Source organism: Cyrtonyx montezumae, unplaced genomic scaffold, assembly GCF_038088225.1.
Source record: "Cyrtonyx montezumae isolate F1298 unplaced genomic scaffold, pur_monq_1.0 scaffold_20, whole genome shotgun sequence".
In the NCBI taxonomy this organism is placed as follows: Eukaryota; Metazoa; Chordata; class Aves; order Galliformes; family Odontophoridae; genus Cyrtonyx; species Cyrtonyx montezumae.
Window position 1 is genome coordinate 3,261,734 of NW_027071937.1, and position 21,539 is coordinate 3,283,272.

The 21,539-nt window shown below is 54.0% G+C and overlaps 1 protein-coding gene across 1 annotated transcript; it reads left to right on the plus strand.

Annotated features, from left to right (window-relative positions):
• Positions 1 to 1,198: 1,198 nt before the first annotated feature.
• Positions 1,199 to 21,480, plus strand: SARDH (sarcosine dehydrogenase). The gene is made up of 21 exons (XM_065737239.1): positions 1,199 to 1,515; positions 2,026 to 2,347; positions 2,928 to 3,106; positions 3,420 to 3,599; positions 4,079 to 4,202; positions 4,293 to 4,393; positions 5,421 to 5,525; positions 5,908 to 6,037; positions 7,455 to 7,541; positions 7,631 to 7,721; positions 9,533 to 9,674; positions 10,602 to 10,685; positions 11,017 to 11,130; positions 11,667 to 11,805; positions 12,052 to 12,165; positions 13,563 to 13,710; positions 13,969 to 14,062; positions 16,824 to 16,986; positions 17,195 to 17,363; positions 17,763 to 17,898; positions 19,690 to 21,480. The coding sequence occupies exons 2-21, from the start codon at positions 2,032 to 2,034 to the stop codon at positions 19,813 to 19,815; spliced, it is 2,742 nt and encodes a 913-aa protein (XP_065593311.1). The 5' UTR covers positions 1,199 to 1,515; positions 2,026 to 2,031; the 3' UTR covers positions 19,816 to 21,480.
• Positions 21,481 to 21,539: the final 59 nt, after the last annotated feature.

A 21,539-nucleotide genomic window follows, 5' to 3' on the forward strand; every position in this document is an offset into this window, starting at 1 on the left:
GAGAACAACAACCCGGCCCCCACAGCGCTGCAGATGCCGGATCCGCTCCGCTTTAGGGTCATGCAGTGGTGATGCTTTCCAGGATCAAACTCAGGTTGTGCTGCAGGGCAGAGTGAAGCAGGCTCTGTGCACACCCGTGCAGGCCGGGCAGGGGATGGCAGGTGCTTGCAGCCTCATGTGGGCAGTGTGATCAGCTGCAGTTCTGCAGCACGCTTGGCTGCTTCATTAGTGCTTTCACAGTGGCGCTCTATATGACCTAGAAAACTCCAGCTGCCGCGTGCAAACCAACGTGCCCCTTTATTTTATAATTGCTCTAAGGGGAAGGATTGAGTTGGCTACGTTCCCTTTGCATTATGCTGACCGACAGAAACATGCATCTCCCTCACTGTGGCTCTGAGGATCCATCAGATCCTGATGCTCCGAGGAACCGTGGCACAGCACCCAGCACATCCCTCCAGGACGCAGTGTCTGCTCGGGGTCTCCTCTAACCCAAAGGTCGTGTTTGTACTCAGCACACACTCTGTCCCACCAGGCAGCAGCACTGCACTGGGAGCAGTTGTGACTTGTGTGCATCTCTGCGGTTATTTGGAGTGGTTGGTGGAGGAATCTGGACTCTCTTTAAAACAAACTATTTTTGTCTTTTAGGAAAAGGAGAGAAATGCATGAGATGGATTAATTCTGAGCGACTGAGCCCCTCCGCTGCTATTCAGGCTCTTCCCAAATTGGGGAGATTTGAATGCAGGCCATTCCTGCAGTATACCCAGCACATAAACGGGGGCTCCCAAGGGGGTGGTGATGCTGAACGTGTAGAGCCCCTTAAACCCCAGCTCAGGCAGCAGAATCCAAACCTTTAAAACCACCTTTAAGGCACTGCACCTCCTGCCCAGACAGGCCCTCGTTCCAGGGCTGAGCCCCGAGCAGGAAGAGCAAGAAACCTTTGTGCTGAGAGAACTAAATTAAACTTTAAATTAAACCTTTTCTATCCCCTCTACCCTCCTTCAAAATTAAATTAACTGGTTTTTTGTTGTTGTTGTTGTTGTTGTTGTGGGGTTTTTTTGCTGTTCACACCTTTGCTTTGGGCTCTCAGATCTGCTTCAGGAACTTCGTAAATCCCTTTTAATTCCTCTCTTCCAATCTAACTGCTGGGAACTCGGGCGGGAGGGGCAGATGTCGGAGTGCTCTGTTTGCTCCCTGGCAGCCGGTGAGCACTGCAGGCTGTGAGCCCCCCCTGCCCCCCCCCGGGCTGTCTGCTCTCTGCTGGGCGCCGATCTGGGAAGAAAAGTCAGAATTCAGTTCCGTTTCGCATTTCTCCATTCTTCCCGACTTTGTCGTTGAGCGGCAGAGGGATAAAAAGGAGTAAGAGATTGCCCGGGGCTGGGGAAGCCACGGTCGGCCCCGTCGGCTGCTGGAGCTGGTTAATGTTTTTGCAGCGGGGGCCGGAGGACGGCGGTGCGGAAGAGGAGGAGGAGGAGGAGGAGAGCATCGGAGGAAGGCAGGCGTCCCGCGGCCATCGTGGTGAGTGGATTCTGGATCTGCTGCCGGAGTTGGTGGTGGCATTTCCCAGCTTTGCATGCTGGCAGCGAGTGGGGGTCCCATAGGGGCTGCAAAGTGCTCCAAAGCCACGTGCCCAAAGCACGTCCCCAGTCTGTGGTGCAGGGCTAGAGGACTTATCTGTCCCCGTCCCCCCCAGCAGCCATTGCTCTGATTTCTTTTGATACGGAGCAAACCTTGTGCCTTTGTTGTGGCTCTCGAATGCATGGAGAGAGAAAAAAAAAAGCCCCGCAAAGAAAAGGGGTGGTTTCTGCGGGCTGGCAGCAAGCCCAGGAGCCTCCCTGTCTATTTCCAGTCTGCTTTTGTAAGCTGGGCCCCTCTGAAGGGTGTCCAGGGAATGCAGTTTGGACACAGTTCCCTGCTGGGTGGGGGTCTGAGTCCATGCCCAACTCTGGGTGCTACTCGACGTGGCTGTGTCATCACTGATGTTGACCAGCCAGCAGGGCAGTGCTGCTCAGTTCGGGATCTCTGCAGGTTGACATGTCCTTGGTGAGCTGTGCCCTGCGGGTGGCCACCCCCCGCCGTCTGCCAGCCCCATGGAGAAGCCCCCGACCCTTCAGCACCACGACAGGACCCACAGCCGAGAAGAGCGTCCCCTACCAGAAGACACTGAAGGAGGAAAGCGATGGGAGCACGGGGCCCAGCCGGCCGCCCCCAGCCTCAGCTGAGGTGGTGGTGATCGGGGGGGGCAGTCTGGGCTGTCAGACCACCTACCACCTGGCCAAGATGGGCATCACCAGCGTTGTCCTGCTGGAGAGGGACCGCCTGACGGCGGGCACCACCTGGCACACGGCTGGTGAGCTGCAGGGATGGGACCTGCAGGGATGGAGCCTTTTCTTATTGTTCTTTGTCACCTCAAGTTGTGCCAGGGGAGGTTCGGGTTGGATGCTGGGAGACATTTATCCTCCAAAGGAGAAGTGATGCACAAATGCCCAGGGAGTGGTGGGGTCACCGTTCCCAGGGGTCAGAACCGTGGAGATGTGGCACTGAGGGACGTGTCAGTGGGCATGGTGGGGTGGGCTTGGGGATCTGAGGGGGCTTTTCCAACCGTAATGATTCCATGATTGCTATTATTATTGCAATTATTGTTAATAACATGCTAATTTTCTTCGTCAATGAAGGGGGAAAGTAGAAGAGTTTAACTCATTTTTGTGTTTTGTGTCTTTCAGGGGTAGTTCTCTGCAGAACCCCCCATTTTTTCCCCATTTATTTAAGACCCAATCAGCAAAAAATCCATGATCTGTAGCTCTCCAATGTAGCCACGAGATGGAGCAAGAGCCCCAGCGGGGTGACCCAGTGCCACGAGTGGGGTGGGGGGGGCCCACGAGGCCCCTCCCACTGTCCCACTCGGGCCCGTCCCACGCTATCCCCCCTAGGTTTGCTGTGGCAGCTCCGTCCCAGCGACGTGGAGGTGGAGCTGCTGGCACACACGAGGGACGTGGTGAGCCGTGAGCTGCCGGCCGAGACGGGGCTGCACACGGGCTGGGTGCAGAATGGGGGGCTCTTCATCGCCTCCAACAAGCAGCGCCTCGATGAGTACAAGCGGCTCATGTCGGTAGGAGTCAGCTCTCGGCGTCCCCCTGGGTCTGTTGGGTTCGTTGGGTTCCTGACTTCTTGGCACCAGGCAAGAGGAAGCCCAAAGATGATCATTTTTTTGCCCTTTCAGACGTCATTTTCCTGGTTTCAGGTCACGTTGTGTGCAACCTGGCCCTGTGTTCCCTTGCAGATCATCACACCCACCTCCAGATGGAGGGCAACGTCATCCCTGGGCCATACTGGGGATTGGGCAGCAACACACGTGTCCTTGGGTCTCCTCCAGCATGGGATGAGCTGATGTTCACACTCATGGTTTTCTTGTCTGCTGGCAGCTGGGGAAGGTGTACGGCGTGGAGTCACACGTCCTGACCCCGGCGCAGACCAAGGAGTTGTACCCACTGATGAATGTGGACGACCTGTATGGCACACTGTACGTCCCCAAGGATGGCACCATGGATCCTGCTGGCACCTGCTCCACCCTTGCCAGAGCAGCAGCAGCCAGAGGTGCTACGGTAATGTCTCATTACTAATTAATTCCTGTTGGCTCTGGGACCAGTTGCCATCCACCACCTTCCCCAACTCTGTTTCCACTGTTTTTGCCCTGAAGAGTGTCATCCTATGGAGGATCTTTGGGTCACAGTGACAGGCAGGAAGGAACTGTGAGACCCAGGGAAAGTATAGGATGAAGAAAAGACCACACGGAGGAAGATGAAAGCCCAAGGCAGCTTCCTTGGGCTTAGGGCACACTAACACAGCCCACTCCTCAAGGCAGGGATTAGCAGTGTGTGGCTTAGCTCATGTGCACGTTATGGATATAACAAACGGGCGCATAGGAGTGTGGTTTGAGCCTGGAACTGAAAGGAGTGTTATTGTCACTAGTAAGAGGAGTCACTGTTCAAAAAGACAGATGGCCAGAACCTTGCTGAGCTCCACCTTCCCCAGTGCCAGGGGCTGGGTGACCCCAGCTGTGGCTCTTTTTCTCCACCCTCAGATCATAGAGAACTGCCCCGTCACCGGCATCCAGGTCCGAACAGATGACTTTGGGGTGAAGAGAGTGCACGCGGTGGAGACGGCCCACGGGACCATCCAGACTCCCTGCGTGGTCAACTGTGCAGGTATGGATGAGCCAGCTCTGCTTTGCATAGCATGAGCCAGGGGTGCACCAAGCCCACATCCCCCACCCGCTGTGCTCTGTGTCCCTGCAGGGGTGTGGGCACGCGCCCTGGGCCGGCTGGCGGGCGTGCACGTGCCTCTGGTGGCGATGCATCATGCCTACGTGGTGACTGAACGCATTGAGGGTATCCAGGTGGGTCCTGTACCACTCCTCTGTGTGCCTCAGTGATGCTCAGAACCAGAACCACCCCCCCAGGCCTCACAAGACCTGCAGGACCCACTCCTGTGCTGCAGGACCAGGTCCTGCAAGCACCCCCCCAGCTCCCCCCGGCAGCACACGCAGCTGCCTGCCTTGTCAGAGCCCTGTTTAGCATTTAACAGCGTTTTATGGCTAGCAGGATGGTCTTTTTTAATTATTATTTATTTATTTATTCTCAGTGGAGTTATTGCAGGGTCTCTGACGTGTTTGGTGTCTGAAAGTGGTGCTCATAAAGGTGCCAAACGCTTTCTGTACGAGCAGAACTGTAGCTCTCCAGGCATTCCTGCACCACCCTGAGAAATCTGTTCTGCCTTCTGGCTATGGAGAACGGCTCAGGAACCGAAGCAGACTTCATTCACTCAGGTGCCAGGGCTTGCAGAGTAACACTTTAATTAGTTTCCACCCCACTGACACAGTCTGACTTGGATCTTTCAGTCCTTGTTGCCTCATATTCAGAGGTGCTGGTGTCAGTGTTCACTTTTCCATCCCAGTAACTCTGCTGAGTGGTGCAAACACAGCGAGGGAAGGCTCAGAGCGGAGGCTGCAGCTTGCAAGCCCCAGTGCATCCTGCTCGATCCATTTCATTTGTCAACATGAAACGCTGTAGGCCCTACAACAGTACCTTGGTGCTGTCTAAATGTCCACCTATTCATCATTCATGGGAACAAATCCTTCACTCGCTGCATGCTGGTCAGAATCCCTCTTACTTTCTGCCACGTAGGCGGGTGGGAGATGAAGCCAAGCACAGAGCAGGGCCTGGGATCAGACCACAGCCGTTGAGCCACTTAGAATCAAGCACCCAGATTGTAGGGCTCCCTGAGCTCCCTCTTCCCCGTTAGGTTGGGTGTGGTGCAGCCCAGACGTGGTCCGGCCGTCCTGCTCTGATTTCCCCATGGAGATATGGGGCGGTTGGGGCTCCTGCAGCTCCCAGCCCCCTCACCCCTGCTCCCCCTTCCCACAGAACATGCCGAACGTTCGTGATCACGATGCTTCGGTGTATCTCCGTCTCCAAGGCGATGCCCTTTCTGTGGGCGGCTATGAGTCAAACCCCATCTTCTGGGAGGAGGTGAGTGGTGCTGGGAGGCTCCCGGGGAAGCGAGGAGAGTTTGCAGGGAACCCACATCGGTGGGGTGGGTGCAGCAGTGAGCTCCTCGTGGCCCCAAACTGCCCTGCCTGTGGGTACCGACTGATTTTGGGAGCTCAGGAGTGCATCGTCCTCACTGACCTGCAGGAGATGAAACCAAGCAGGGCTCAGGGCTAACCCTGCCGTGCCACTGGGTTCCTGTACCTTCTTTGCACCTCTGTACTGAGCTGTTCGTGAAAACCCAGAGCCTTGGATCTGCAAAGCATCTCTATTTCCTGTGGCCACAGAGATTGGTAGGGCTGAGAGGCTGTTAGCCATCAGCTGTGCTCTGACTTGTGTCCTGATTCCCATTTCCCACCTTCAGGTGTCGGAGAAATTTGCCTTTAGCCTCTTTGACCTGGACTGGGATGTTTTTATGCAGCACATCCAAGGTGCCATCAACAGAGTGCCGGTGCTGGAGAGGACGGGAATCAAATCCACTGTCTGTGGGCCAGGTAATGCCTGGGAGCACCTCTCTGCTGCCTTCAGGCTGTGGGTCTCAGCAGATAGGGTTGGGTGGCAGGATTGGGATCCGTGAAGAGCAGAGGGCAATTTTGTGGGACGGGATGGAAATGCAGGAGCTGGCATGGCTCTGCAGATCCCTGCGTGCTGTCACTGCCCTACACTCTTGTTCCTGATCTAGTCCATGCACCTTTGTTTGCACAGTGCCATGGGACACTGGGGTTTGAGGCAGCATTGATCAGAGCCAGTGCTGGTGGGTGTGCAGTCTGCTGGGAACAAGAGGGGCTGCCACACGCTGGGAGACACAGAGAGGACCCAGATGTGCTGGGGCTGCAGTGGTGTCACCTTCCTGGGGGTGGCATGCCAGGCTCAGCTCTGCCTTGTTGTGGAGCTGGGGGACAAAGGTTCCCAGCTGGTGCTGGGGCTGCTGGGCTGGGAATGAGGGGATGCATTTGCTCAAATAGCAACTGCAGTTTCTCTGAGATTTATATTACTATTGTGACCATGGGATTCCGGGCATCTGGCCTGAAGATATTTGCTTTGCTTCCAGTGCCCTGCAGCCCAAGCAGCTAGGGGTGATGGTGCCATCAAACCAAGCCACGAGCAGTTGGTTTGGCCTTGAAACCCTCCACATGCCAGAAAAAAAAAGTCCTTTTTGCTGAAGCACTTAAAGGGAAACCCTGGAGAGCCCTGGGAAGGAGCTGGACTGTACATAAAGGGAAAGCAGGGCACATCTCTGGCCCTGCAGCATGCACAAGGCAGAGGCTGTGCCCTGGGTTTGATTGAATTGTAGTGTGAGTGGAGCTGGAGGCCTCCAGCAGGCAGCTGACACCTTATAGATAGATGCTGAGTGTTTGTAACTCAGTGGGGTAATTTCCAAAGGGTCAGTGCTCTTCCTTTGCTTGATTTAAAGGTGCTGCTGATCTGCTTGCTACAGATGAGTCAGGCGAGGCTGGAGCAAATAGCAAACACTTGTTCTTTTTGTTGTGCTGTAAATATTTCACCACTAGAACAGAAAGCTGCCCCTCAGCGAGGGAGTTCCTGCAGTGATTATGGGAGCAAGGTTTGGGTGCGACACAGACCCAACTCACATTTTGCATGGTCGCACAGAGTGCCCTAATGAGGGGAGGATGGCACATCTCCTGCAGGGTGTTCTGCTCTGCCCTTCCAGCATGGGATTTGCACCAGGGATGCAGCTGTGTTGGGAATAAGAGCCTTGAGCAACACTGATGCTAATCCCATAGCTTCACCAAGTAGCTTGAACTCAGGACACCCCTCAGCAGGGATCGACAGCAGAGAAGGAAAAATAGAAAGAGTAATGAAGCCACCAACGCCAGGAGCAGGGTGAAGTCAGAGCAGGGTCTCTGCAGGACACCTGGCCTGGCTGATGCATCTCCCTGTGTCCTACAGAGTCATTCACAGCTGACCACAAACCGCTCATGGGGGAGGCTCCCGAAGTCCGAGGCTTCTTCCTTGGCTGTGGCTTCAACAGCGCCGGTAAGAGTGCATAGGGAACCCCTCTGTATGCATCCCAGCGTGACAGTGCCTGGTGCTTGGACTCATTGCCATCCTCTCCTCTTCCCCAGGGATGATGCTGGGAGGAGGATGTGGGAAGGAGTTGGCCCACTGGATCATCCACGGCCGGCCAGAGAAGGATATGTATGGCTACGACATCAGGCAAGGCTGTGCTGGCACCCGATGGGGAGCATGGGAGTGGGTGTCTAGGCAGTGTGTGTGCCACAGCCCCCATCCCCTGAGAAGCTGGAATCAATTAGGTTTAATGAATTTACGCATGGGATTTATCTCATTTGCCTCATTCCACTTCTACACAAACTACTTCCATCAGACACAAGGAGATCGCAGTGATGAGGAAGGACAGGGTAATTATGTTTGGGTTGTGTTGTTGTTCAATTAGTGCTGTGCCTAATGCTCTAAGTTAATAATCGGGGGTGATGATTGCAACTGGAGAAAGATTAGTGTTCCCTCTCTGCAGCACAACGTGGGCCGGGAGATTTGGGCTGTGCAGATGTTGGCTCTGTAATTGCTTTTGACTTGTTCAATCGTGTCTGATTGGGTTTGGGCTTTCTTGCAGGGCTGCTAGTGACAGCAGCAAGCTTGTCAGGGGTAGATCTGTGAAAATCACATTGCTTTGATGGGAACAGGAGTAAACAGACCATGGAGCCAGCCTGGGAGCTGCTGCTAACACAGAATCACAGAATGGTTTGAGGTGGAAGGGACCCTTTAAAGGCCATCAGTTCCCACTCCCTGCAGTGAACAGGGACACGCAGCTCAGAGCCCCCCCAGCCTGACCTTGGCTGATGCAGAGAAGGGGCGCCATCACCTCTCTGGGCATCCTGTGCCCATGCCTCACCACCCTTACTGTAAAACACTTTTTCCTACTATCCAACCTACACTGGTTGGCAAAGCAGGCAGCAGCCCCGTGGCCCCAGTGTCCCTAGCACTGCAGTGGTGCTCTGCCCACTGCTCTCTGGTTGTGCACAGCCCCAGCTTATTGGGGTGCTCCATCCTTCTGGTGCTCTGCCTTCCCTTCTGCAGTTGTCAAGCTGCTGTCAGTCCTGTTTTGTTGTTTATTTATTTTTTATTATCGTGATTACCGAGCTCCTTTTTAAATAACTCCCATTCCCTCACATTTAAATATTTATCCTCTCAAATCACTTGCTTGTAAATATTTCATCTGGCAGCTGTTGCTCCTCTCCCTGCTGTCAAAATGCAGTGCAGTGGTGGTGGCAGGGCCAGGGCCAGTCCCTGCCATGTGTCCCCCTGCCATGTGTCCCCTGCCACCTGTCACATGTGGGCAGAGAGGGGAAGAAAGCCAAAAATACCATTCTAAAAGATCCCCTACATCTCATTTTGCCTTGCCTTCTGCCTGCTGCTCTGCAGGACTGGGGGCTCAGGGACATGGGGACAAGAGAGGTGCCACCAGCTGGGAGGTGACAGTCCAGGAGTCACAGGGCTGTGGCACAGGGTATGGCAACACACTGAGCTCATGCTGAACTGGCACATTCCTTCAAGGAGATCTTTCTGTTTGAAAGAGGAAAATATGTCAAACAAATTTAAAATGCTTTGGGTTTTATTTATATTTCAGTCTAGGGAGAATTGGATGAAAAATGTGAGGAATGTTCACGGCTCTCTCCCTCTTCTTGCATTTCAAGCTGGGTTGTGCAAGAAGTGCTCTCTGAGGTTGGCCCAGTGCTGAATCAGGGCAGAATTAACCTCAATTTCTTTCCTTTCTTATTTTCCCCAGCAGGATTGTGTCTTGCTTTGGTAAATCTGACAGGGCTTGGGATGGCAGCGCCGTGGGGACGTGCATTTTGATGGGGGGAAAAGATGCAATTTGGTTTCCTTTGCTCTCATCCCTACAAAAAGGAGTAGAAATCACAATTTTACCCCACGGCAGCTGCCACCACCTCTGATTGCGAGGCCATGCAGGGGGTCCTATGCTCACCACCCCTTTCCCTGCCCTTCAGGAGGTTCCACAGCTCTCTCACCGACAACAACCGCTGGATCCGGGAGCGGAGCCACGAGTCCTATGCCAAGAACTACTCGGTTGTCTTCCCCCACGACGAGCCGCTGGCGGGGCGCAACATGAGGAAGGATCCTCTGCACCAGGTGGGCACCCACGAGCATCCCTGCTGCCATCCATCAGCATGGCACAGCCCAACCAGTGTGACGCAGGGATGCACGGGCAGCCCTGGCCCCAATGGAAGTTTGATGGTGGAGATGCCAAATGTTTCCGTAAGACTTAACCAAGTACCAACAGAAGAGTGGAAAGCAGAGCTCAGAGCCCCCAAAAGCACTCCCAGAGCCCAGCAAGGATCTGAGCCCTTTCCACTGACTGTGAATTCACATCCTCTTCTGACAGAGAGCAGTAAAACAGACATTCCTCCCCACCGGCCCCCGATGTTTGGTTGACAGCTCTGTTGTTTTCTGTCACTGAGAATGCAATTTATTTTTTAATAGTGTGTCTAATAAGCGATGCCCATTTGACTGACAGCTTGGTATTTATGCATGCAGCTCCAGAACATGTGCTGTGTTTTATAAATAGGCACTGAATCATTGCTGAAATATTCAACAAAATCTATTCTTTTCCGGATGGAGGTACCCAACAAAAATATCTTAATGGATCCCTAATTAATTGCGTGCAGAGAGATTTTCCTGAGAGTACAGAGCAGGAATGAGAAGGTTGCTGTGTGAATCTGGGATGTTATTGGTGTAATCACTCCTGAAATCACTGGGAAGGATGGTGCTCTCTGCACTTAGCATCCCAGAAGCAGTGATTTGTGCAGTGCAGCGCAGGTTTTGATGCAGGTTTTGCTGGTCATACTGTTGTAGGGCAGACACAAACATCAACCAGTCCATATGGAGTCCTCCAGGTTTAGAGGATGACACCAGGAGCTGATTTTGGCTGCTGATAGCTGACACCAATGGGTTGCAAGTTGGGTTTGAGCGTGCATTGGAGGTGGCTGGAGGAGGGCTCAGAGAAAAGGGCTGCTTTTAACCTTTTTATCCCCATTTCCCTGGCTTTGTCTCAAGCAGGAGCTGCTCCAGCAGGGCTGTGTGTTCCAGGAGAGGCACGGCTGGGAGCGACCAGGCTGGTTCAGCCCAGCAGGAGCAGCTCCGGTAAGCACAGGGCTGGGTGTGTGGGATACACTGCCCTGAAAGCATGGAACCATCCCTTAATTCACTCCAGTGTCAGGAAGATGGAGTTCTCTAAGTTTGTGACTGCCCGTCCCTCTGCCACAGGCAGCACCTGTGTGACATGTCACCAAACAGGGGGCTCTGGTGTCCCTTCTGTACATCTGGGACAGTGGGAAGGGGCACATAGATGGGCACCTACCAGCCCAGCCATGTCCCACAGGACCCTCTGCCTCTCCCCACATGGTGTGGAGCAGTCCCTTGGCTTTGGGGTTCTTCCTGTTACCCCCTCCCCACCCTCACACTTATCCCTCAGGTCCTGGATTACGACTATTACGGTGCTTACAGTCAGGAGCAGCACAGAGACTACACCTACAACCAACTGCTGGCAGATGAGTACACCTTTGACTTTCCACCACATCACGACGTTGTGAGTGCAGTGTGGGGGCACATCTGGAGGTGGTGGAGGTGGTGGAGGCCCCAGAGCCCCTGCAGCACTCTGCCTTTGGATAGAGCTGGGGAGGCTCAGGGGGATGAAAACCCAAAGCTGGGGGAAATATTCCCAAAAAGTGAAGTGAAACACACGGCTTGTGCTTGGAAAGCTCAGCAGAAGCCCTGAGAGTTTCATTGCTGCTTACCCAAAGGAAAGAGTTGGAACTGTCTTGGGGAAGCTCGGATCCATCTGCGGAGCATTGGCTCCCCCAGCCAGCTCAGTGTCCCCGAGCTGCAGCACAGAGCAAGGGACCCAATGGAAATGGGGGAAGGAATGCCTGACTTGGTCAGATGAACAGATATTGTTGATAGCTCTCACTGTGTTACTGATGTAAAGAATGAGTCTGGGCGTACAATGACTTGCTACACTGATTTTTCATGAATACTTTGAAGCCCTACAGTGGACTTTAAGGGCACCAGGTGGTGTTTCTCATTACATAAACGACTTCGACGATGTGTTTGCTTTAATTTTAGATCAAGAACGAATGCCTGACATGCAGAAATGCCCTGGCTCTCTTTGACATGTCTTATTTTGGGAAGTTCTACCTGGTTGGCCCCGAAGCCACCAAAGCAGCCAACTGGCTGTTCAGTGCCGACGTGAGCAAAGCACCAGGTACTGCCAGCCCTACACACAGAGAGTGGCACTGGGGGTGGCATCCTGAACCACAACCCACAGTGGGGACCCAAACCCACTTTCATTCTGTGCGTGATACAGCCCTAAGGGGAAAAAAGCCTTGCACCCATCTCTGGGTAGGGCACGGTGCACCCAATGGTAGTCATTGGTTTGTTGAAGGATGGGGATGAATGTTGGTGGGCCCCATGCTGGGGAGGGCAGGTGGGCAGCGTGTCCCTCCCACAGGCAGCACCGTGTACACCTGCATGTTGAACAAACGTGGTGGGGTGGAGAGCGACCTGACGGTCAGCAGGATCAGCCCCGGTGACCCCGGCTCCCCGCTGGCCCCTGCCTTCCAAGGTAAGAGCCCTGGGCGTGGGAAAATGGGGTTTGTGCCTCCAGCCCAAGCCAGGCACACAGCTGCATGCCAGGGATGCTCCCAGCGGTGCAGGTGGGAAGCCACAGTGATGGGCTCAGCACAGGGCCCTCTGTCCTCGCTGTGCTCGGGACCGTGCATGGCCGCGGGTGCAGTGCTGATTGCATTTACCTAATGACAGCCACCTGGCTTTTTCCACTTCCACCCCTCTCTGTAACCCAGTTATGCCCTTTGTGCCGGGGGCTTGTGCTGCTCATCAGTGTTATTGGGTTTCTTCAGGCCGGGATGGTGCTCTGACCTTTCCCATAGCCCTTATCAGCTGCCATAAAGGGGAACAGAAAGGAAGCAGAGCAGCCAACCCTGGGGGCAGGAATGGCATTAGGGAGCAGCGGGGGAGGAGGGCACAGGGTTGGGCTGCAGCCCCACTGGCAGCACTGTGCTGGCTGCTGTGGTGTGGGCACCCTGGCATCCCACACCCCTTTATCCGCAGTGTTGGGGGCAGGAGGGCGATGGGAGTGGTTGGCAGAGCTGCAGGGTTTGACAGGTGATGGAGAAGCTGAATAGGAGCGAGTCTATTTTTCCAATTACAGTAGGTGGCTGCATTTATTATCATTATGACAGAATATCAGAGAGTAGTTTTGTAGTGGCAGGGAAGGAAGAGGAAAGATCGATCGCGCAATAATCAGCTCCAAAAGCACATCCTTGGGAATTTTTCACCCAAGGTAATCAACAAGATGAAATTCCTCCTCATATTCACACGCACAGCTCCTTGCCTAACCCTGAGCCCCAGTGGGGTTGCACTATGGAGCTGCAGTGGGGTTGTGTTCCCAGCAGCCCCATCTCCTTTGGTGCAGGCTGTGAGCACACAGCTCCCATCTCCCACATGCACAGGTCCAGCCCAGCTCCGATGCACAGTTCCCTTTTTTGTTCACAGTATGACATCGATTCTGTGTTGGACACAACATTGAGATCTTTTGCTGTTGGCCTCAAGGGACAGAGAGTTTTCTCTTTCCGTGATGTTTTCTCCAAGGTATCTCCAGGGCTTGGGCAATTAGCAAAAGCTCCATCAACAGGGCTGGTGTGGACAGTGTCTCTGAACTGCACCATGCTGGGGAAGCTGCATGCAAAGGAAAGCAAATGCAGTGATGTGTGAGTCTGCTGCGGCCCATTGGAGGCCAAGAGCATCTGCACTGTGCTACTTTTGACTTCAGCCCTTGGAACTCCTTGCGTAAGAGCAGAGCAGCACCCAGCAGGGCTGCTCAGAGTGCTTTGTTTTTCGTGGCCCCACATCCCAACTTAACACTGAGCAGAGCATCACACCCCTGGTCCAATACCATTGATCTTAAAATCCTTCTGGGGTTGGGGGGGTGTCATTTTCCAGGGGATGGCTACTACCTGGCCATCGGTGGGGCCGTGGCTCAGCACAACTGGTCGCACATCACCACGGTGCTGCAGGACATGAAGCTGCAGTGCAAACTCATCGACTGCTCGGAGGAGCTGGGCATGATGAGCCTGCAGGGCCCGCTGAGGTGAGTGCGCTGTGGCCTCGTTCCCTCAGCCCCATTCATGGGTTAAGATCCCCAGCCCACCCCACTGTGCCCACTGTGTCCCCAAGTGCCACATCTCCACAGTTCCTGAACACCTCCAGGGGTGGTAATTTCAGCAGTGCGTCGCAACTCTTTTAGAGAAGAAATCTTTCCTAATATGCAACCTGATGAGAAAGCAACTGTTGGTGATGCCCACCAGGAGCAGGACAGTGAGATCTCTGCTTTGCTGTTCCCCCACAGCCGCACTGTGCTCCAAGAACTGCTCGACACCGACCTCAGCAACGACTCCTTCCCCTTCTCCACCCATAAGCTCGTGAAAGCTGCAGGATGCACGGTAGGGCAGCACTTGGGGTCCCAAGGGATGTCTTCTGCTGCTTATGGGTTTGTTGAGTATCTTCACTGGGGAAATGGCTTCCTCTGCAATGAGCAGCCAGGCTTTGTTCTTTTTATTTCCCTGTTGGAAAAGGCCAAAAACCACAGTGGGAACTGGGCATGGTGGCTGGTGTGTGGTGATGCTGGAGGGAGAAAAGGGCCCACAGGCAGATGGGGGGTGAGCACTGGTGATTGATTTATTTGTCACTCGGGATCTCTTAATTTTCTCTTGACAAAAAAAAGTAGGGACAGTTTAATATGAAGTGTGTCACATCCTCCCCGTAAGGGCTGGGGAGCCTGAGGAGTCGGTGCATTTGATCACAGAAGAGGTCTGACAACCTTAAGCTTTCTGTTCAAGCACGGATCATTTTGCATTTGCTGAGACTTCAGGGCTCGTGTCTGTGCTTATGCAATGGGACATGGGGAAGGCCACGTGCCCGGGGCTGAGCCCTGGGGGTGATGGGGGGACTCTGGCCCCACTGCCCACCCAGGGGAGCTGACGTGTTCTCAGATTCTCATTTTTCCCAATGCTGTCATTCAGCAAGAAAACAGCACGGCTGGGAAACAGAATCTCATTTTCTTTCTTTCCTGGATGACATTCTCAGTCAATTCCAGCTAAGCCCTTGTAACTGGAAATGGTGGTTGAGAATATGCTTTGAGTTTTGGGCAGAAATCATCTGAAGTAGCACAGTGGTATCGGTTCCGTGGGTCTCTAAAGAGCATCCGTTGGTGTAACAGAGACTGTAGCAGAAAACAGTGGCTCCATTTGTTTATTGACAGTGTTGGAGAAAACGTGTTTATTGACAGCATTGTAGGGAAAAATGCAATTTTTGCGCTCGCTACAATCCTTCCTGAAAGTGGCTCAAGAAAATTACAGCAGGGACTCCTCCCCCTCCTCCTCACCCGGCTTGTGACCCCAAGAAGAGCCCCTGCTCTCAAGGGTGGGCTTTGCCTGAAGTCATCCCTGGGGAAAGAGATGGTTGCCTGGGGACTCTGCCCCTCTGTGTGCAGCTGCTGATGTAGCCTGAAACACCCTAAAAGGGAGAGATTGTGGCCACAGAGTGTCAAAACATGGTGGAAAAACTGCGCTGCTGGCAAATGTTGGTATCAGGGAAAGCCCTTCTGCAGGCTTGTCTTGGTTTCCCATTGACCAGTACCCCATACAGAATACTTCTGTGCTCTGCTATGGGAATGCCCCATTGGGGTTGAGTGTTGGTGGCTCTGGTGGGACAGAGGTTGGTGCCATCCTGGGGATGTGCATGGGGACAGTGACGCTGTGGTCCCAGGGGCCTGGGGGTGCGGCCATAAATCTCAAGCAGGGAATGGGACAGGAGCGAAATTGGGTTAAGCCACACACGGACGCTTTTCATTGGGAATTAAAGTGGCTTTAATTCGAATGCAGCTGGCTGCCAAAGGGCTTGCTGCTAAATCATATTACGGCTATTTGGATGGTGAGGAAGAGCCTCGCCAGGGCTCAGATGGATCCTCCAATCTGTCACCGTGAGGGTGCCAAAACCCACTGTGCCTCCCAGGGAGGGGATGGCAGCACAGGGGACCCTAAGGCCAGCCCTGGTTGCAGCACACCACATGTCACTGTCCGTGCTGACGAGCTACAGTCCTCCCTTGTAAGGGCTGTGTCAGCCTCACAGCATCTCCTAATAATCCACTTATCCCTGTGAAAGGTGTAGCAGTGTTCCCATCTCCCAGAGCATCATCGGTTTGTTTGCATTTCGCTCCAAGTTTGCAGAAATATTATATATATATAATCCGGTCCTACGAGGGAGAAACGGCTCACAGAAATGTTTTGGCTTCTTTTGAGTGTAAGCTTTCCTGCCCTCTCAGGGTGAGTTCAGAGGGGCTGAACGCAGCCTGGCACCTCTGAGTGGGAGCACTGAGGTTTTCGTGCATTAACTGAGAGGTTGAACAGAATCAGCCTGAGAGAGAGGAGTGTTCCTGTGGAGTTAATGACTCTGGAAATTACCGATTGGTTTGTGAATGTATATATATAGTGTCTCTCATTGTGTTTGACAGCAGCAAAAGGGCCCCATTTGAATTTCGCTGCTGGATGTGGGGTAACGTTTTTGAGAATACTTAAAATGCTTTTGAACTGTTGCTCGAAGACCCAGGAGTTGATGCTGTTTCATAGCTCCATTTGAAGCTGAACAGAAACCTCGTCTCCCTCTGGGCCTTCTCTGTGTGTTACACACCCCTATGCAGCCCACATCACCCCCCATGCGAACCTAACTCCCAGTGCCCCAGATTTTCCAAGCATACAGCTATCCTACAACCAATGGTGTCAGGATGCCTGGTTTCCTGCAGCAGCAGTTTTGTTGGGGCTGGGTGCATACAGTGTTGGGTTACTTGTGCTGCTGGGAGCGATGCTATGGGGCACTGCATCTGCTGCAGGATCTCGAGCATCCTCATGGGGTGAGCAGGGTGTGGGTGGGTGTGGGCTCAGCCCTGGGTGCCAGCAGGCGGCTGCTGGGAGTGGGACACGTCCCCAAAGTGCCACACAGAGAGCTCACAGCAGGACGGTCCCATTGGGGTCTGGCTTCTCTGCCCCATCAGCAATACAGCAGATTTCAGGGACACGGGATGCGGTGCCCATAGGTTTTCCCTGGGTGTAGTGGATCAGCAGAGGGAGACAAAGGCCCGGCTGGTGTGGGATCATTGCTGACAGCCCTGCTCCATCCTCAGGGATTTTGGGCTCTTGTACTTTGCAGATGCGTGCCATGAGGCTGTCGTTTGTTGGCGAGCTGGGCTGGGAACTGCACGTTCCCCGGGCAGACTGTGTCAGGGTGTACCAGGCAGTGATGGAGGCGGGCGCCCGGCATGGCATCACCAATGCTGGCTACAGAGCCATCGACAGCCTCAGCATCGAGAAAGGTTTGAGGCTCTCTTTATGGCAGCTCTTGTCGCTTTGCTGCTGACCTAATGGGGAAATGTGTTGGTTTTTTTCCCAGCGTGGGGGTGGGTTAGTGAGATGGGAGGGCACCGGAGCAACTTTCCTATCTGTGGGCTCCTCTTGAGGGTGCTTCCTCCAAGGCCAAGCGAAGCAAGGGATGCCCAACAGGCCACTGTTTGTTCTCTGCAGGGTATAGACACTGGCACGCAGACCTCCGCCCTGATGATACTCCACTAGAAGCGGGCTTGGCCTTCACCTGCAAGCTCAAGTCCAGCATTCCCTTCCTGGGACGGGAGGCTGTGGAAGCCCAAAAAGCCGCCGGCATCTTCCGCCGCCTCGTCTGCTTCACCACAAACGAGTGAGTGCAGTGCCCCGGGGCACTTCCATGCTCCCCAGCACCCAACGCCAGCACGATGAGATTTGCAGTGCTCCCATCCAGCCCTGTGCATGCACGTGGGGCTCAGCTCCTGCCCTGTGCTCTAATTCAGGCTCTAATTTAAGTCCCACCACGCATTCCCCGCTAGATACTTAATGGGAGCTGGAAGCATTGTGACAGGGAGTGGGTTGATTGTGTTTCACCCAGAGCAGCAGGAGGGCTTGGAAATCAGGCTGGGGAGGATTTGGCTGAGAAATGGGGGGGCTTCGGGGCTGCAGCCCCCATGCCAGCAGGAGCCCCAGCACATAGGGCTGCCGCCTCCGACCCCTTCCTCTGTTTTGTGCCATTCCAACCTGATTCTTTCCTACCTTTGCCCTGCAGGAAGGTGCCAATGTTCGGCCTCGAGGCCATCTGGAGGGATGGCGAGGTGGTGGGCCACATCCGCAGGGCAGACTTCGGTTTTGCCATCGACAAAACCATCGCCTACGGCTACATCCGCGACCCTGCAGGGGGACCCGTGAGTACGGCACTGCCACATCCCTCTGTGTGCCCAGGGGCTGTCAGCACCCGTGTTGGAAGCCATATGCACAAGCATGTTGCTGGCAGCTGGGGTGCGAGACATTGCACCCTCGTGTCCCTCCTCCGTGTGCGGTGGGGAGCGGTGCTGCAGCTCAGCTGCTGCACTGTCCTTGCTGGTGACGTCCAGACTGTCACACAGCGTTGGCCGCGCCGCTGCTGTCCACCCCCAGCACTTTCTCAGATGTTAATTACAACCAAGGATTTAATTGCGGTGGTAAATTAACTGACATTAACTGACTACCCAATAGGAGCACAGCAGGCTCCTAATTAACCCTGGGAGACGCCTGGCTGGTAAATCAGGTGCCCTTGTTAAGCAGTGTGTTAGAGACAGAGAGTCGTGAGCCTGTGTGGGGACACAGGGCTCTGGGTGCTGTCTCTGGGGCCCGTCCCTCTTGCAGCACGTGTGCTTGTGCTTTAATCCTCTGGCTTGCCTTAATGTTTAATCCTGTGTTAGTGCAACGCTCCCGAGTCAGGCAGTTGAGGGTTTGAGCTATCTCTGCAGCCCCTGAGGACAGCATCTCTCTATTTTGGTGCACGGAGTAGGCTTCTCTCCAGGGCACATTTGTGCCATTTGGTACAGGGAGAGGGATGTGGACACGTTCTGTCTGGGGGAATGCTGGACTCAGGGCTGCTCGTTTCCTTTGGGGAGCTGTGCAGGAGCATTTCAGTGAGCACTTAGGGTATGTCAGACTGTCCCTGTCCCATAGCCAGGGGGTGGCTGCAGGCTCTGGGATGCTGCACTGAGGTCTCTAATAGGTGACCACATTCTGGGACCCTATTTCCCCTTCCCTGTCACCTCTCACTCTCTCGGCCCCCCCTGCCTGCCCCAGGCAGTGTGATGGAGCTGATGGGATGGAGGTGGCACGGGGACAGTCCCCTCCTGCCTGCACTGAGGCACCAATGCAGCACAGTGCACGCCGGGCACGTTGATCACAACTCTCCCCTCTTTTCCCTTGCTGCAGGGAAATCTGTGTGGTTATAGGGCCAGCAATAGGGCCAGCAGTGGGGCTGACAGCTGCAGACACCACAGTGAGCAGTTGTGCATGCGGGGGCTGCTTGTGGGCCCCCAGCCCTGCCAGCTCATTGTGCAGCCGCCTGCAGAACGCAGCTCTCATTAAGCAGATGTTAATGCACTGCCTTAATCTCTCCGCTCCCTGTGCTAACTCCCGCTTGATTTACACCCTGACGGGGGCTTGCTGCGTGGGGGGGGACCTTTCCTTGCACTGAGGTTTCTTGGGTGCTGGTACTGGAGGAGAGGACACCTCCTGCAGGGACATCCTGCTGCCAGCATGGTCCTGCTCTGCAGGCAGTGCCTGTATGGGGACAGTGAGGACCGACCCCATTGGGTGTGCCATCCCCCTGCTGCCCACCCACGGCCTGTGTGTGAGCTCACCTGAGTTGGATGCTGTTGATAAAAAGAAATCCATAGGAGAAGAAAAAAATGCCCTGAAAGAAAGGAAAGAAAGAAGGAAGGAGGGAAGGAAAAGAAAAAAAAGGAGATACTGGTTTCTTTTCCTTTCAGCTCCGTGCTTTTAAAAATCTACTTTCCTCTTCTCTGTGGAGCCTCCTGGGATGGCAGAACTGGGTTTTCTGCAGAAATCACAGCTGTAGGGCAGCGTGGGAGCATCCCCCAAGCATGGGGAGGGTGTAGACATGGGGGCAGGGGGCAACAGGGGGCTGCAGCCCCCAGTGCCTGGCTCTGCCTAGTGGGGGTCTCTCTGCCTTGCAGGTCTCTCTGGATTTTGTGAGGAGTGGCAGCTATGAGCTGGAGAGGATGGGAGTGCGCTACCCTGCCCAGGCACACACCAAATCCCCATTCGACCCGGACAACAAGCGAGTGAAGGGCATCTACTGAGAGCCTGCAGCAGGGAGAGGGGAATGCTGCTGGCCCCATTCCCTGCCCTGCAGTCTGCAGTGAACTCGGAGTGAAATTTGGGTCAGATTAGAAGGGAAGAAGAGGAAGAGATTCCAAAAAGTTCAGCATGTTTGTTCCTGGCTTTTCTAAATGAAACAGTAGCACTACAGCAATAATCCTTTCCCATGGGTTAATCGACCTGAAAACAGTGTTTTGCTTGACTGCAAGTGGAATGGTTTCAATTTTTGACTTTGCTGGAAACCCTTTTCCCCCAAAACGTACTTTCACGCTGCCTGGAAATGAATTTTTTAAACTAAATGTCTGCCATTAATAGAATCATTGCCTTCAAACCTTCCATCCCTCCAGGCTCTGCCCCCACTCTGATGGGAGTCACCGGGTTGGAGCTGTGCCCTGGGGGCCTGGTGATTTGGGGGGGGACATGGGTATATGTGTAGATGGGTGGCCCCTCAATAGTTGCAACCTCACATCTCTCTTGGGAAGGAGGAGCAAGGGCAGGGGATGCTTTCACTGCTGCAGCTTTCTTCTGAACCGTGACTTAATTGGTTTTATCCAAAAGGATTTTAAGCATGAACTTCTATTGGCTTCACTGGTAATTGTCACCTAAATCCCTTTAAAAATCAAGCCCAGGGTGCCTAACCATTCTGTGCTCACTTACATTTTGTTTGTCTTGCCAAAGGGCTGTCTCTGTGCAGAGGATGGGGAGGGCTGATCTTCTCCAGTCCTGGTCACTGACCTTTTCCATTTGCAGCAGCACAAGAGCAAAGGCAAGTTTTGAGCTGTGCATCCAGAGAGCAATTGACGCCCCAGGGAGTGCTGCTGGCTTGCACTCTGCTTTCGAAATGAGGAAAACATGGTGGTGCCACACAGCCCCTTAATACTGAGCTGGGGAGAGATTTCCATCTTCTGTCCCTGGAGAAGAACGGAAAATCCCAAAGGCAACTTGGATCTGGCTCACTTGCTTCATGCAAGTGTGTGTCTATTGTACATCCTCTGAATGTGGAGGAGCTTGACATGTGTTGCCCCATGCAGCATGCTCAGGGTGCCAGCAGCAGGGCTGCCCCACGGTCCCTATGGGTGCTGCTGGCACCATCCCAAAGGTCACCATGGAGTGGGGGATCCGTGCGGGCTCTGCGCTGCCTGCCCCAGCTCCCAGCCCTTCCCTGCAGCCACCAGCACCTCTTCCCCATGCATGTCACATACAGAAACCACCCTCCTCTTCCCCAGCACCAATGGGAGCAGGAGGTGAGGGGCCTACGCTCCCTTTGCTCTCCCCATCACTGAGCTGTTTTATTGACAAATGAGCACAGGCAGTGAGGGACGCAGCTCCATCCTTTATGGCACAGTGAGGGCCTGATTTCCACTGAAACTTTTACCTGCCTGAAGAAATAATCACACTCCATGCTGTTAACTTCATTCTCTCTGACTAGCTCTGCTTGTTTTGTATTCCTCTTTGGAGTCAGTTCCAATCCCATCGCCTCATGCAACAAGAGCCACGAGTAAGGGTTTGAGCTCCAGAATGCTTTGGTTTTGCTGCAAATATTAACAAACAAAATCTGTGTGGATTTGTCTGTGAATAGGATGTGATGGCAGTCCCTGATGGGCCACGCTCCTGTCCATTTGTGCTAATAAATGTTAGCGTGTTCACATTGGCTACTTGGGGATGCCGGGATTAGCCGTGTGTCTGCTGAGATAATGCAGCATTA

What these genes read in the sequence shown, in the direction of transcription:
- SARDH (XM_065737239.1), top strand. Translation starts at nt 2,032, where the DNA reads ATGTCCTTGGTGAGCTGTGCCCTGCGGGTGGCCACCCCCCGCCGTCTG. An exon ending in ATGTATGGCTACGACATCAG is followed by an intron (nt 7,722 to 9,532) that starts GCAAGGCTGTGC and finishes CCTGCCCTTCAG; the next exon opens with GAGGTTCCACAGCTCTCTCA. An exon ending in CGACGTGAGCAAAGCACCAG is followed by an intron (nt 11,806 to 12,051) that starts GTACTGCCAGCC and finishes TCCCTCCCACAG; the next exon opens with GCAGCACCGTGTACACCTGC.